Raw genomic sequence first — 13,475 nt, 5'->3', positions numbered from 1 at the left:
TGTTGTGATTTTTTATACTCTTTTTATCATCATTTCAAAACAGTTGTGCGTGCATTTATTGTTCTACGCTTTTTTACGAAAAAAAAACACTTAATTGCAATGGACGAGAACCTGTGCCGTGAATTGCTGGCAAACCTGCAGCTGGAGCAAACGCGCAATAATGCTTTAACCGAAATCAAAAGCACACTGATTGCCACCAACAACTCGGAACTGTCGCAGAATTTCCTCAAATCACCGGAGCTGCTGAAGTGTCTCGAAAGTGCGAACAGGTTGTAAAAGCTACTAATTAGCACTAATCTTTATCCTAAGTTTCTTATTATGACCACTTTCAGTGAGCAAACCCTGCTGGTTAATGACATTTTATCGATGTGCATGAGTAACCTTTCGATCGACGAACCAGCCGAGGTTAAGAACGTAATTGAAAAATCGTTGAGTCACACCAACCCAAAAGTGCAATCGTTTGGTTTGCGCGAGCTACGCCGTCTGCTGTCGACGCAACCCGACTCGTTTGCCAACGAAACCGTAGTCCTGCTGGTTATCCAGTGCCTTGCATCGGATGAAACCAGCGTCGGAACACCGTCGATTGATCTACTCGTACAGTTGCTGCCACGGTTCGTGAATCTGCGAAGCGTTCAAAAGAACCTAGAGAATGTACTGATAAAAAAGGATATCGTTCGCTGTCGGCTCTATGAGGTGGCGGTTAAAGTTGGCGGTCAATCACCAGCCTTGTTGGATTCGATGGACAAACTGTTGCAAAGATCCGTTCAAGAATTGGAAGGAGAAGATATCCTTTTGCAGTTAAATGTACTACAAGTGCTATCCGAACTGGCTCTTAGCGAACACGGAATGGCTTATCTGGAAAATAACGGAATATTTGATAATCTGATGCGTAAAATTAACCGACTAGATGAAGATCCAGTAGCTGCCATCCTGATTCCAGGCTTGATGAGGTTCTACGGAAGTATTGCCGCCATTCATCCGGCAAAAATTTACGAAGGTTATCCGAAGATCATTAGTTTACTGTTCGATTGTTTGCTGTCCGAAGATTTGTCGATTTTGCCGGTTGCATTCGACACTCTAGGTAAGCTCCTAATTTAGATCTCTAACTACTAAAGTTTATTTCGTTCTCGTTACGAAAACCTACAGGTTACATCGCCCACCCGAGCGAAGGCAAACGTCAGCTTCATTACAAACACGGTGCGCTGTTGAAAAAATCCTTAAAGCATTTTCACACCAACATAAGGAATTTACCGAACGAACTGAAGCTTCGACTGTTGAGTTGTCTTCAGTTACTGTTCACTATCGACACAAGTGTCGCCGATAATCAAATAACGTAAGCCTTATTGATAAAAAAAATGGTCTTTAGAATTCAAATCTTATCGATTGTACCGTTACAGAACAATAACACAGACCTGGTACGATTATTTGACGGAGGAAGAAAACCTTAACCTGGTAATGGATTACATACGCAATCCTTTTCCGGACATGAGACGATCGGCACTGGCTCTTCTGAAGGCAATCGTGAGTCATCGATGGGGTCAGACCTATATGCTGAACACTGGTGGTTTCCTCGAGTACATGCTGGATCGGAAGCAGGAAAACGACAAGGACGTTATATTGGATAAGTACGAAATCATTCAACTGCTGGCAACTTCAACCGTTTTTGATCAACAAACACAGGCCGAATTAAAGCAATACGTTGCCGAGGGTGCTTTCTTTGTACGGGGTGTCACGGAAGTTGCTATCGAAGGTGCATCCTAGGAGGTGTTGGTGATTTATTTTATGTCGAAATAAACGTAATGTGAATGTTTTGAAATTTGAGTTGTTTGAGCCCCTAGATTATATCGCCCGGTTTTATATATGTTTACATAAATCATGAGCATTATACAATGTTAACTTAAACTATTGTTCCTCAAGGCCAACTGGGAGGCGTGATTTATTGAATAATTTAATTTAGTAATTAAAAATTGAAAAGCAACTTTTTCAACTCAAAATTGAACTGTTGGGAGCTCTGAAAAATACTTATATGGGTAGCTTGAAATCTGTGAATTTGAAAGCAAGTTGAAACAGCTGCATGCTCAGAAAACGCATCTCCAGAGGCTTTGTACCTCGGACCGAGCCGAATGGTGAAAGCAGCACTTCGATGAACACCAGTGCCCAGGCAACGGTGTAAAAAACGTGAAACGCTGCTGAAGAGCAATAAATTAGTTTGGAAAAATAGCGTAGGAGTGCAGCTAAATAAATTGGCCCAGTAGTGATGGCTACTTGTCTCTACCACCTGATAGTATGAGTTTTGGATGATACAGCTTCGTTGAAGGACGGTGGGTAACTGATAAATTATTTACACTGCGACAGATCCTCCCAAAAGTCCACGAATAAACGGTTTCTACGCACATTTTTTCTTTGATTTTCAAAGCTGCATATGATACTATCGATCGTAAAGAGCTATGGAAAATTATGGACGAGAATGGCTTTTCCGGTAAGCTCATTAAACTAGTTAAGGCTTTGAATAGTATGCAGCGTTATGTGCCGATTTAGCGTGGATTGTCGTGTTAATTCGAGTCTTGCAGGGGGTTCGTTGGATGGTAAATGGTTGAATAATGCGCTCCAGAACTACCACAAAGTTCCACAGCCTCTTATTTAGCAACTTCTATCTCTACCTCCTCGGGGTACCATCCGGGATACGTTCCTTAGTGGAAATTGGACAACCGGTGGAAACTAGGGTCGTATGCGGACAGAGAAGGAGGCACTCATGCGAATGCTGAGTGTAAACTTTCCGCCTGCAAATGACGGATCTCAGTAGAAGCATGTTCATGAACCTGAAAATACTGAGAACCAGAGCAGAGGGTCCAAAGCCCCTGCAAAGGAGGATGGTTTTAACAGCTGTTATCCTTGGCTAAATGTAAAAACCGATTTAATCCACCTAGTGGTGAAAGGAACCTTTGTTATACGGTCTTACTTGCTCTTTGAGATAGAAATCGACACGTCTTCGGAACATAATTCATCTATTGGTTAACGTTGCGTAGTGCGCTGGTTTTCATAAATATTTTGGAAATTGAATAAGTTTACAAAATTTGAACAAAATAGCAGCACCTATAAATTTTGATAGATCCTTTTTTTCATGAAATTACTGAGTAAGGGTAAGTTGGTTGTTACTAATTTGAGTAAGCGCCAGTAAAAGCAAATTGTAAGAGGAAATATTATTCTTTAACATATACATTGCGTAGTAAAATTCTAGTTTATAGGTTTTTGAACTACGCAGAAATTTCTATAAAGCCATTCTTTTTGATTGACATCAATAAAGTTTTCTTGAATAAATTTCATCAATTTTTATTAACCTTCGGTTACTCACGCTGTTGCATTTTGTACAACACGTGTAGGTTTTTGAATGCCATATTGTTATAAAGTTACAAATCGCTGTTTGACTAACGTATATTCTGCAATTAACTTGTTATGAGCAAAATGTCATAATCATTCAATGCATTGATACCATAAATTGTTGGGAAAATGGATTAGCATAAACTGACATCACAGAAACGAAGCAATCAGCATGTGAGGTGTACCGCGATTGGCCCTGGAATTTTCTCTCGTTTCTTCATGAATAAATGGTGTCTGTATGCAGCAAAACTATCAGCAAATATAAAATGTTCAAAATGTATCTGTTGGTGGTCGAGTCATTCGGGGTCAAAATTAAGGCACTTTTTTAATCAAAGTTCTACAGTACCTAAACAAACAAACATAGAGGTATACTATATTCATCAAAGTTGTGTATTTTTACTATTTATATAATTTTGTAATACATGAAAAAGTCATACAACAATTACAAAAAGAGCTAAATAGAAAAAACTGATTTTACAAATTCATATACAATGAATAAGATTTTTATATCTTCGCTGAATAGATAGAAGGTTACTGTATTCAACAAAATTTCTTGTAATAATATGTTCTAAAACTTTGCAGAACACATCAATGTGTTATATTGAAACTGAAGAAAAATAATTTTTTTATTTCACTTTTAGGGGGATTAATCAAAATTTAAATTGCACCAGACGATAGAACTTTCAATTTCAAGAAATTCTTCCAAAGGTTCCATAAACCTAAAACCAAGTTTTCCCAGTCAAAATTCTAGTGCGCATGTCTTTTTGGTTTTGGGCCATTGTGCGCGCGACTAATCGTATTACAAAAGTTGGCGCGAGTGTTCGACGGTTAAAATCTTTTGATCGGCAAAATCGATTCTTCTGAAATTTTGCAAATTTATTTACAGCATTAAAATCTCTAATTTGATGCCAAAATAATTCAAACTAGATAAATTATCTTAGATGATCTCGTTATATATTATTGTAAATTTTAATGTGTTGTATTCAATTGCTCATAACTTTCAAATTAAACGTCCAATCAAAAAACAAATCAATAGTGATCTATTAGGTTATGTTACCTTTCAAATGAGACTAATAGCACCTAAATCGGTTTAGTCATCTCTAAGAAACAGGCGATAATTATTACCTTGTCAAAACAGGTTTTTTAAGCATAACTTTTAAGCTACTTGTTTGTTTTCAATAAAATTTACCCGAAAAATTTGGCGTTAACAAGAGCTTTCATTTGGTACTAAGATCGTTGAAATCGGTCATGTAGTTCTGGAGAAAATCGTGTCACGTAATTTTTACATTTTTACTTATAACTTTCAAACGAAATGTCGGACCGCGAAACAATTCAATAGTGATATACTAGGCAATAATACCTTTCAAACAAAAGTAATAGCGAACAAATCGGTTAAGCCATCTCCGAGAAGCAGGCGATAGAAAAGTTGCGTCGCGCACATACACACACACACACATACACACATACACACACACACACAGACATTGCTCAGTTCGTTGAACCCTGTCGACTGGTATATGTGGCTCGGCCCTCCGGGCCTCGGATCGATTTCATGTTTTTCGACCAATTTTTAAACCTTTGTTATAGTATAACAAAGGTAAAACGTGCATGGATAAACCCCTAATCCAAGGTGTCAAGCGACCCGTACCGAGGGATGAATGGTGGAGGGGTTCTATAAATACTCAGCCGCAAACGGAGCCTGTGAAGTCCCAGGGCGCCCCCACAGTAATCTGTCCTTAACGCATCATGAGGGGCTCTGATGCGGCGGACTCTTCTTTCCCCTCAACTCGTGGGACTTTATATGATGGATGAAAACAGTCGAAGTGAAAGCGTCGAAGTCAGTACAGACGGATGCCTGCCCGTTGACAGGGTGTCGCAACGCGGCTGAGAAAGCTACGAAGAGCGCTACCAAGAGGGGTAGGGCGTCCGCCAAGCGTATGAGACAGTCCCCGGGGGATGGCACCCCTAGTGGACCAAAAAAACGCCTGATCGGTAAAAGCCCTCAAGCGAGCAGGTTGGCGGAGCCAATCGATCAACCAGCGGGAAGCACAAAGACGGGTGGCCCGTGAATCGAAGTTAAGGCCAATAAGAGAAAAAGAACGAAAAAGGAAGCTCCACCTAAACCGACGAGGAAGCGAGCGAAGGGCGGCGCTCTAATCCTGAAAACCGACGAGTCGAAATACTTGGAGGTTTTGAAGGCCATGAGAGAGGCCCTACTCAGGGATCTGGGCGCGGACGTGCGGAGCATCCGCCGTTCACGCACTGGCGAAATGATCCTCGAGTTAAAGAAGAACGCCACCAAGAAGAGTTCCGCATACAAGTCGGTTGCGGAAGAATGCTCGGGGAAGGAGTGCAGGTACGTGCTCTCACACCAAAAATGACTCTCCAGCTTAAAAACCTGGATGAGATCACCGATGTGTGTGAGGTCGTACAGGCTCTCAAAGAGCAAAGTGGAGTGGTGGTGGCAACCGAGCCGGTTCGCCTGCGTAGGGGTCCTGTCGAGAACCAGGTAGCCACCATACAACTCTCGCTGGCGGACGGAAACGAAGCCCTGAAAGCTGCTAGGCTAAAAGCGGGGTGATCGGTTTGCCCACTGAGCGTGCTCAAGCAGTCAGAGGCTTCCTTTCGGTGCTTCGGGCACGGGCATAAGGCCTGGAACTGCAAGGTGCCAGATAGGAGTCAATTGTGCAGGAGATGTGACAGTGCTGGCCTTAAAGCAAGGGACTGCGCGGAGCCGCCCAAGTGCTTGATCTGTACTGGTAAACGGGACGCAAAGCAGTTTCCGAGTCGGCAACGGACATTGCCGTAATCTCGGACCCATATCGTGTCCCTGCCGGAAACGCAACTGGGTCTCGGATAGGTCCGGGACGACGGCTATATGGCCGACAAGCAGGTTCCCGATTCAAGAGGTTGTGTCAACCGCAGACGAGGGATTTGCGGTTGCCAAAGTGGGTGGAGTGTTCTAACGCTTTAACGCTTGGGCGGTAGAGTGGGGAAGTCGTCGCACGAACCATTGGGGTCGGATTCTGCATGAGGCTCTGGCAAAGCTCAACGTAGATTTGGCCAACGTCGGCACCACAAGTATCTTCAGTAGTAACGGTGCGGAGTCTATCATCGACGTGACATTCGGCAGTCCTGGTCTGATAGGAGACTCAGGCGGTCCGCTATGGTGTCGGTCAGATAAAGAAACGGCAGGCGGCGAGTAGAGCCGACACTCCAACCACCCGTGGATGGAAGACATCATACTTCGATCTCGAAGTATTTGTGGAAGCGATCCGGAGAGAGTGCGGTGATCGCGGTATGCCCGATCCGAACGCTGATCATTTGGTTGAGGTACTGTCGCAATCGTGTGACGCTACCATGCCTAGGAAGGTCGACCTAGGTATGGGACTTCACCGGCTTACTGGTGGACAGATGAAACAGCGGAACTCCGCGAAGCGTGCTTTCGTGCGAGGAGAATTATGCAAAGAGCTCGTTCGGACGAAGGCAGAGTTGAATGTCGAGTAGCACTTGTTGCTGCATGCGCAGCGCAATAGTGGGATAAAAGCTAGTAAACGAGCCTGCTTTGAAAGGTTATGTGCTAGTGCCAATGCGAACCCGTGGGATGATGCCTACAGGGTCGTAATGGCAAAGACCAAGGGCGTGATCGCACCCGCAGAGCAATCGCCAGAGATGCTGGAGCGGATCATCTGGCCCCAAGCCGCTGAGTCGTCCCACGGCCGACGTTCCAGTATCTCAGACCATAGCGTAGGATGGTCGGCCTCCCAGCCGAACATCCAAAGTAACGTGGGCGACGGCGGTTTGGAGGTCGGGGAGGAAGTGACGGTTACGAATGAGGAACTCATTGAGACCGCTAAATCCCTAAAGGTGAGCAAGGCACCGGGGCCAGACGGAATCCCGAATATGGCCATTAAAGCGGCTATTCTAGAGGGGTCCGAAGTATTCGGGGCAGTAATGAGTAGATGCCTGGAAGATGGCCACTTCCCGGAACGATGGAAGCGACAGAACCTGGTCCTATTGCAGAAGCCGGGAAAACCACCGAGTGTCCCCTCGTCATATAGGCCGATCTGTCTGCTCGATACTACCGGCAAGGTACTGGAGAGGGTTATCCTTAACAGACTCGTACAGTACACGGAGGGTACAAACGGTCTGTCAAGGAACCAATTCGGCTTCAGAAAAGGCAAATCTACGGTGGATGCCATCTTGTCTGTCACTAAGACAGCCGAGGTGGCAATCCAGCCCAAGAGGACAGGTATCCGTTACTGCGCAGTTATCACGCTCGACGTGAGAAATGCGTTTAATAGCGCTAGCTGGGACTCCATAGCCAACTCGCTTCAGAACATCCAAGTGCCGGTGTCGGCGTTAGGTACCAAAAGCTATCTAGCCAAGCTGGAAAGCACCTATCGTCTCATGTGCTTGAGAGTGGCGAGGCGTATCGCACAGTTTCGCATGACGCAATCTGCGTCTTAGCGGGTATGATGCCTATTGGCATCATCATCAGCGAGGACGTAGAGTGCTTCAACCAACGTGGAATTAGAGGCATACGGAGTACCACAAGATCACAGGTGTATGAATCACGAGCTACAGGCACTGCTTGGAGATTCCCATCGTACCCAAGTCGATAGACTACGGTAGGCAGCACGCGCCGTAAGGATGCTAAATGACAGTGCGACGAAAACAGTTCTCTTCAACAACCCCACCAGCAACACAGGTTCAACGTGCATGCTGGCTCGACCAGGTCGAAAGTGATTTGCGACTACTGAAACGACTGGGAAATTGGCGACGAATGACCCAAGATCGAGTTGAATGGAGGCGATTGCTTTAAACAGCACGAGCCACCCAAGCTCTGTGGTGCTGGCAACAACGACGGCGAGCTAGGAGTTGAGTGGAATTAGGTATTATTTCCACTTGATTTTTTGGAATTCTTTCTGCGGTACATGCTGCGCAGTACGCCTGGTTGTAGACAAGAAAAGATATATTCATGTATTTGCCATTTTCTAGAAAGCCTTCGAGAATTGGCTGCGTTAGTAAAAGTTTAGCTTAGAAAACGACCCACTCAGTACCAGTCGGGCATATGTTGCAGAATGTCAAATTCGACCAAAACAGTGCCGAGGTTTTGTGAGATATCAAGAACGGCAAGTCACTTTTGGAGGTACTCCTCCATGAAGATTTGTCTGTTGATGACCGCTGATATAGTGAACAGCTGACTCATTTTGCCACGTCCAATTTGGCGTAGGACGTAGGAGTAGCATCAGGCTCTATATGTACACAATCATGGTCACCAATCGATCGATCGATTGAAAAAGATTTTCTTAAATGTCACCATAATAACAAACAACTGTCGTTCATTTTTACATCGTTTTTGTTTATTTTCTGTATATTTTTTTAATATTTTTATGTTTATCATTTGCCTTTATTTTTGCATAATTTTTTTTCTTCTTTTTTATACAAGAACTTGTTTGTGAAACACCCAACTTCCATGCTATATAAGGAACGAACGAAAATTAAACAACTGCTCCTTTACGCGGCGCAACCAGAGCGCCGTCCGTGTGGAGTGTTAGTTAATTTGCCAAAAAAAATCTGTTACTAAAACGGGTTTTGCTAAAGCATGTTTTTTTTAAGTATTTAGGTACCATTATCGGCGATTTTGTTTTTACTTCTCCACTTAATTTTTATTACGAGCGCGTTTTACGAACAAATTGCACAAAGAAAAAACCAACGTACAGAAGAAGGCAATACCATGCGTCACAAGTATTATTGAATCGGTCTTACAAAAGCGGATATAGAAACGAATGTGAAAAGTGTGAATTTTCGAGAATCGAATTTTTCTGTTGTCGTCCTGCAACTAACAATCCTCTTGCATTTTAAGGTAATTGATGGGAATTTTTGTTTGGTTATTTAGAGAAAATAAAAATTCCATTACAGAGCAGGAAATTGACATGCTTCATCTATAATACTTTTTTTTCAACTGTTTAAGGGATTGATTCCCTACATGCATTTTCATCCTAATCTGACAAATGTATCTTTCTATCAATTCACTCCACGTTCCCTACCTCATCATGTTAGGGGCTGGTGCGTGAATGTGTGTGTTTGTTACGAGTGAATTGTATGAATATTTGTTGCTTGCGGTCTATTTTGCTTACAGATACAATATAGTGTAGTTGTAGTAGAGGTTGTTTGTAATATTGTAATGGAGTTACAATTGTTTTTTTGAATGTTTGGCTTCAAACTCAGGTTATTTACTCATATGGCGCTTTATTTACAAAAAAGTGGCGAATCAAAGTATGCTGCGGAAGATTGCGCTAGCTTTCAGTTTTTTTAATTGCATGTAGAAATGTTTCCTTTATGAGTAGGTGCAAATAAACAGTTGCCTGTGTTTGCAAATAGTCTATGTATTGTTGTTACACGTGGCTTGCAAGTTCAAATGCATAGTAAAAGTCAACTTATCCCAAACCGCAAAAACCTTTGCTCAATTAGTGGTTGCAATTTTAGCTAAAATACATTGTTTTTCAAATGGCAAGCATGAGTACAAATCGCTGCTATTTTTATGATACTGATGATTGTTTTTTTTTGTTCCTATACAAATCTACTATTTTTTATATTCGTTTTATACGCTTCATATCGGTCGATATCAAAAAACTGTCGTCAATCAAAAATTGCGTTAAATCATAGGTATATTTTATCATCAAAAAGATGTCTCGATATGTAAATCAGGGCATGATCGACATAGATCGAATTAAGGCCAACTTTTCAAATCTCACTAATTAGTAGTTTATGTTGGATCAGTGTGTATACAAAACGTTGTGAGTGAGTCAACAACCGTGACTCACCTTCGTCAGCTAGGCTCAAGTGGTATAATATTTGCAAGCTCAATCTATTTTATAGTATTTTGTGTACTGAAACTAACAGCTTTACCGGTGCGTTATTCAATTAGAAAGATTCCGAAAGAGAAGACAGACATTTTTTGAGGAATAAAAGGTTGCAAATTGTTGGAATTTGGCCTACTTTTTCACTTGTGCATTTTAAAACTTGAACCTCCCTCACTTTGTAGATGTGTGCGTACGGAATATTGTCTTTATTTTGTTGTCCACATTTTCTATTCAGTTGTCAAAATGGCGTCGAAGTAAGAGGGTGTTGTTTTCAGTCCACTCCGACTTGGAAAAATCAAGTGAAAGTAGCTGTGTGGTAAAGAAAATACAGAGACACCGACGGAATTATTCGTATATTGTTACACAACATATCGAAGTTATCGTAACCATAGGGCCAATGCTTATAATCGTAACCATAGTAATCACACACGTTTATTTTCACCCATAATGCATATGTGACATGAAGAATCGCATTCATTCTTTATTGGATATCCGAGGGGGTAAGTTACTGATCTGATTTGATCTAATAGCTGTTCTCAATTAGGTGGCCTTTTATAATAGTGTGTTCGGAGAACCTCTGACGTATGTAAAATTATCAGAAAAAGCTGTCAAAGTTCCCCAAAAAATACTTTGTTTAGCAGGCAATTTTCGTGACAACTGGCACTGTAAATCACCAAAATATTTATGTAAAGAAATGTTCGATAAATGCTTGATTCCTTTTCTTTTTTAAAGGAAACAGAGTTGCTCCGAGCGGTTTTGGCCAGATATTGCCTCTTGTCACTAGGGGAAAATGGTCAATATGTGGACCCAATTGAAAAATATTGGGTGTTCGTGAAGGGAACCTCAAGAAAACGTAGACAATAGTTGGAAATGGAAAGCACTTCGAAGCAAATTGGATTTCTACATCAAGTAGGCTCGATACAGCAGCGAAAAGAACTCTGACGGAAAGTGTAAAATGTACAATATTAACACTGAACTTTAAAAAGAAATACTCGTGCAGAGGTTTTCATGGCAACCAACGGCCTAGCTGACATATCAATAACAAAAAAACGATATCAAATTTATTTTTTACTAGAAATCAAAAGCCAAAAATGATTTCTTGCAAGGCAATTTTCGGTTCAAAAAACTGGTGTACAAGTTTCATCGCCAGCACTCTACATTCACTACACTGATCTTACGCAAAATAAGGTTTTTTAAGACACTTTTCATGAAAAATAGCGAACCTTTGTATTCGCTCCGCCGTTCGCAGTTATAATTTAATCTACACTAGGATCAAGAGGAACGGATGCTGTTGCTGGGGGGTTGTCCGAGCGAAACGGGGTACAAACGCGTCTTGAAAGGAGGGCAAATATGTGAAGTGTCGAAACAAAATAGGAACAGTTTAAACATTAAGGAGGACAACCCTCACCGACTCTTGCCGATTCTGACCGATCGTAGGTATATGAGTATGTGTCTGCATTTTGTTTTTGTATAGAAAACATCTATATCACAAAACGGTTAACTACAAGATTATTTGAATAATTTGAATTCAATGTGTATGTTATTTTATACCCAAAAGACTAGTAACCAATTTACCACTGCATTTGCGATTTCTGTTTTTTCATATGTTGAGTATATAATTTACTGATAGCATGCCGTCGGAGTAAGATATAATCATGAGTTTATAATTTTGTCAGGTTTTGTTTTCTGATAAAATATGTGTAAATTTGAATTTTATTTACAACTTGCTACCTTACTATAATGATCTGTTTTGAGTTTTAAATAGATTCTGCAAGGTTCGCTTTTGCCGTCATCATCTAGTAGAGATATATATTATTACTTTTAATGATTATAAACTTAGTTAAAGAAAAAAATATACAATAAATAAAAGTTGTTCTATTTTTGCGGCATTCTTGCTTGCCAGAGATGTGTGTGATAAAACAATTAGAATAAACAAAAATAATTTTTAAGGTGTACAGTTCCATCCAGTTGATGATTATTCACCAATTTATCTCTGCCGCTGCTCTCTCTTATTAGGTATTGCATAAAATATATATATAGTTTTTACTTAGGCAACACAAGAACACCTAAATTTGTTATGCTCTTCGTTCAATTTTGTTATATATTCACAACTATGACAGGTTTTGGAAAATCTTTTTTTCATTCTTCGCCTCTTCAGCAAAGCTTCACCCTCGTGAGCGACGAACAATCGAAAGGGAAAAAACATTTACACAAAGAAAGTTTCAAGGGAAAATTTGCTTGTTTTTTTTTTCTATTGAAACAAGGATTTCGTTTTGAAGCAAAAAAGATACTTACAGCTTTGTCTGTTTAGTGATAACCGGAAAAGATCCAAGCCTTTACTTTTAGAAGGCAGCTTCTTTATTTCATCATTGTTTCAATACATTACAAATTCACAATGAAAAAAATGCTAATATATGAAATGAGACAGAATGTTAAATAAAATAGAACAAAAACAACAATGATATATGTTAAAAAAAAGACGGACAGAGAATAAATAAACTCAACATTATATCATATCGCTCTCGAAACTGCTGGCTGGCTAGGAGAGAGGACGCCTTCATCAGCGCCAGCAGTTTGCTTTTTCAGTATTGTGTTCATTCAGTATTTCCCACCATCAGTGAAAAAAATTGCTTATGATCTTTTGATTATCTTTTCTATACTTGGCTCAAAGCGGGAAGTATGTCTAGGTATTTGTTTTTCTCCTTTCTATACCCAATCGATCGCACATCGATAGTTTATACACGTTTTGTTTTGTTTTGCTTTGCTTTTTTTGTTTGACTAAGTAGTGCTTACAACGATACATATTCGAGTATACAAAACCACATTTAATCATACCTACTTGCTGTTGGTGCAGTTGATGTTGTTTGCTGTTATCAGCTGTTTAAGGCCATACCGTACCGGGAATTACCGAGCATCATCATCGATAGCGAGTTCCGTGCTTCGGACATCTTTCTAGTTGACTTTGACTGGAAGTTGTTACGATTTCGAAGGGAGTTGATGGAAAAGTCACTCATTTACATTAGTAGTACTGGTGGTGGTGGTGGTGGTTGTTTGGGGGGTAGCTGATGCGGCTTGATCAGCTTGTTGAGACTGTTGTGTTGTGTCAGCCTGGGGTTGTTGTTGTTGTGGTTGTGGTTGTGGTTCAGGGTCAGTTACGGGCACTTCCGTAGTTTCCTGTAATTATAACGAATTTAGTTCAAAACTGATCCACGTTCTTTCCCATTTGAG

At 41.0% G+C, this 13,475-nt stretch overlaps 2 protein-coding genes across 4 annotated transcripts in view; one reads left to right on the top strand and one right to left on the bottom strand.

Annotated features, from left to right (window-relative positions):
• Positions 1 to 76: 76 nt before the first annotated feature.
• Positions 77 to 1,791, top strand: LOC128734818 (26S proteasome non-ATPase regulatory subunit 5). Its single transcript, XM_053829181.1, has 4 exons — positions 77 to 269; positions 333 to 1,081; positions 1,147 to 1,333; positions 1,398 to 1,791. The coding sequence occupies exons 1-4, from the start codon at positions 100 to 102 to the stop codon at positions 1,759 to 1,761; spliced, it is 1,470 nt and encodes a 489-aa protein (XP_053685156.1). The 5' UTR covers positions 77 to 99; the 3' UTR covers positions 1,762 to 1,791.
• A 6,931-nt stretch (positions 1,792 to 8,722) lies between these two features.
• The window catches only part of LOC128734505 (rho guanine nucleotide exchange factor 11), a 168,753-nt gene continuing 164,000 nt past the window's right edge, over positions 8,723 to 13,475 (bottom strand). For all 3 annotated transcript variants that reach the window (XM_053828741.1, XM_053828743.1, XM_053828742.1), the window contains one exon: positions 8,723 to 13,421. In XM_053828741.1, coding sequence (XP_053684716.1) covers positions 13,254 to 13,421 — 168 coding nt within the window. In that variant the 3' untranslated portion in view covers positions 8,723 to 13,253. The remainder of the gene's footprint in view (positions 13,422 to 13,475) is intronic.

The sequence above is a fragment of the Sabethes cyaneus genome, chromosome 2 (genome assembly GCF_943734655.1).
Source record: "Sabethes cyaneus chromosome 2, idSabCyanKW18_F2, whole genome shotgun sequence".
Taxonomy (NCBI): Eukaryota; Metazoa; Arthropoda; class Insecta; order Diptera; family Culicidae; genus Sabethes; species Sabethes cyaneus.
Note: the sequence above shows the minus strand (reverse complement) of the source record. Positions and strands in the feature narration are given on the sequence as shown.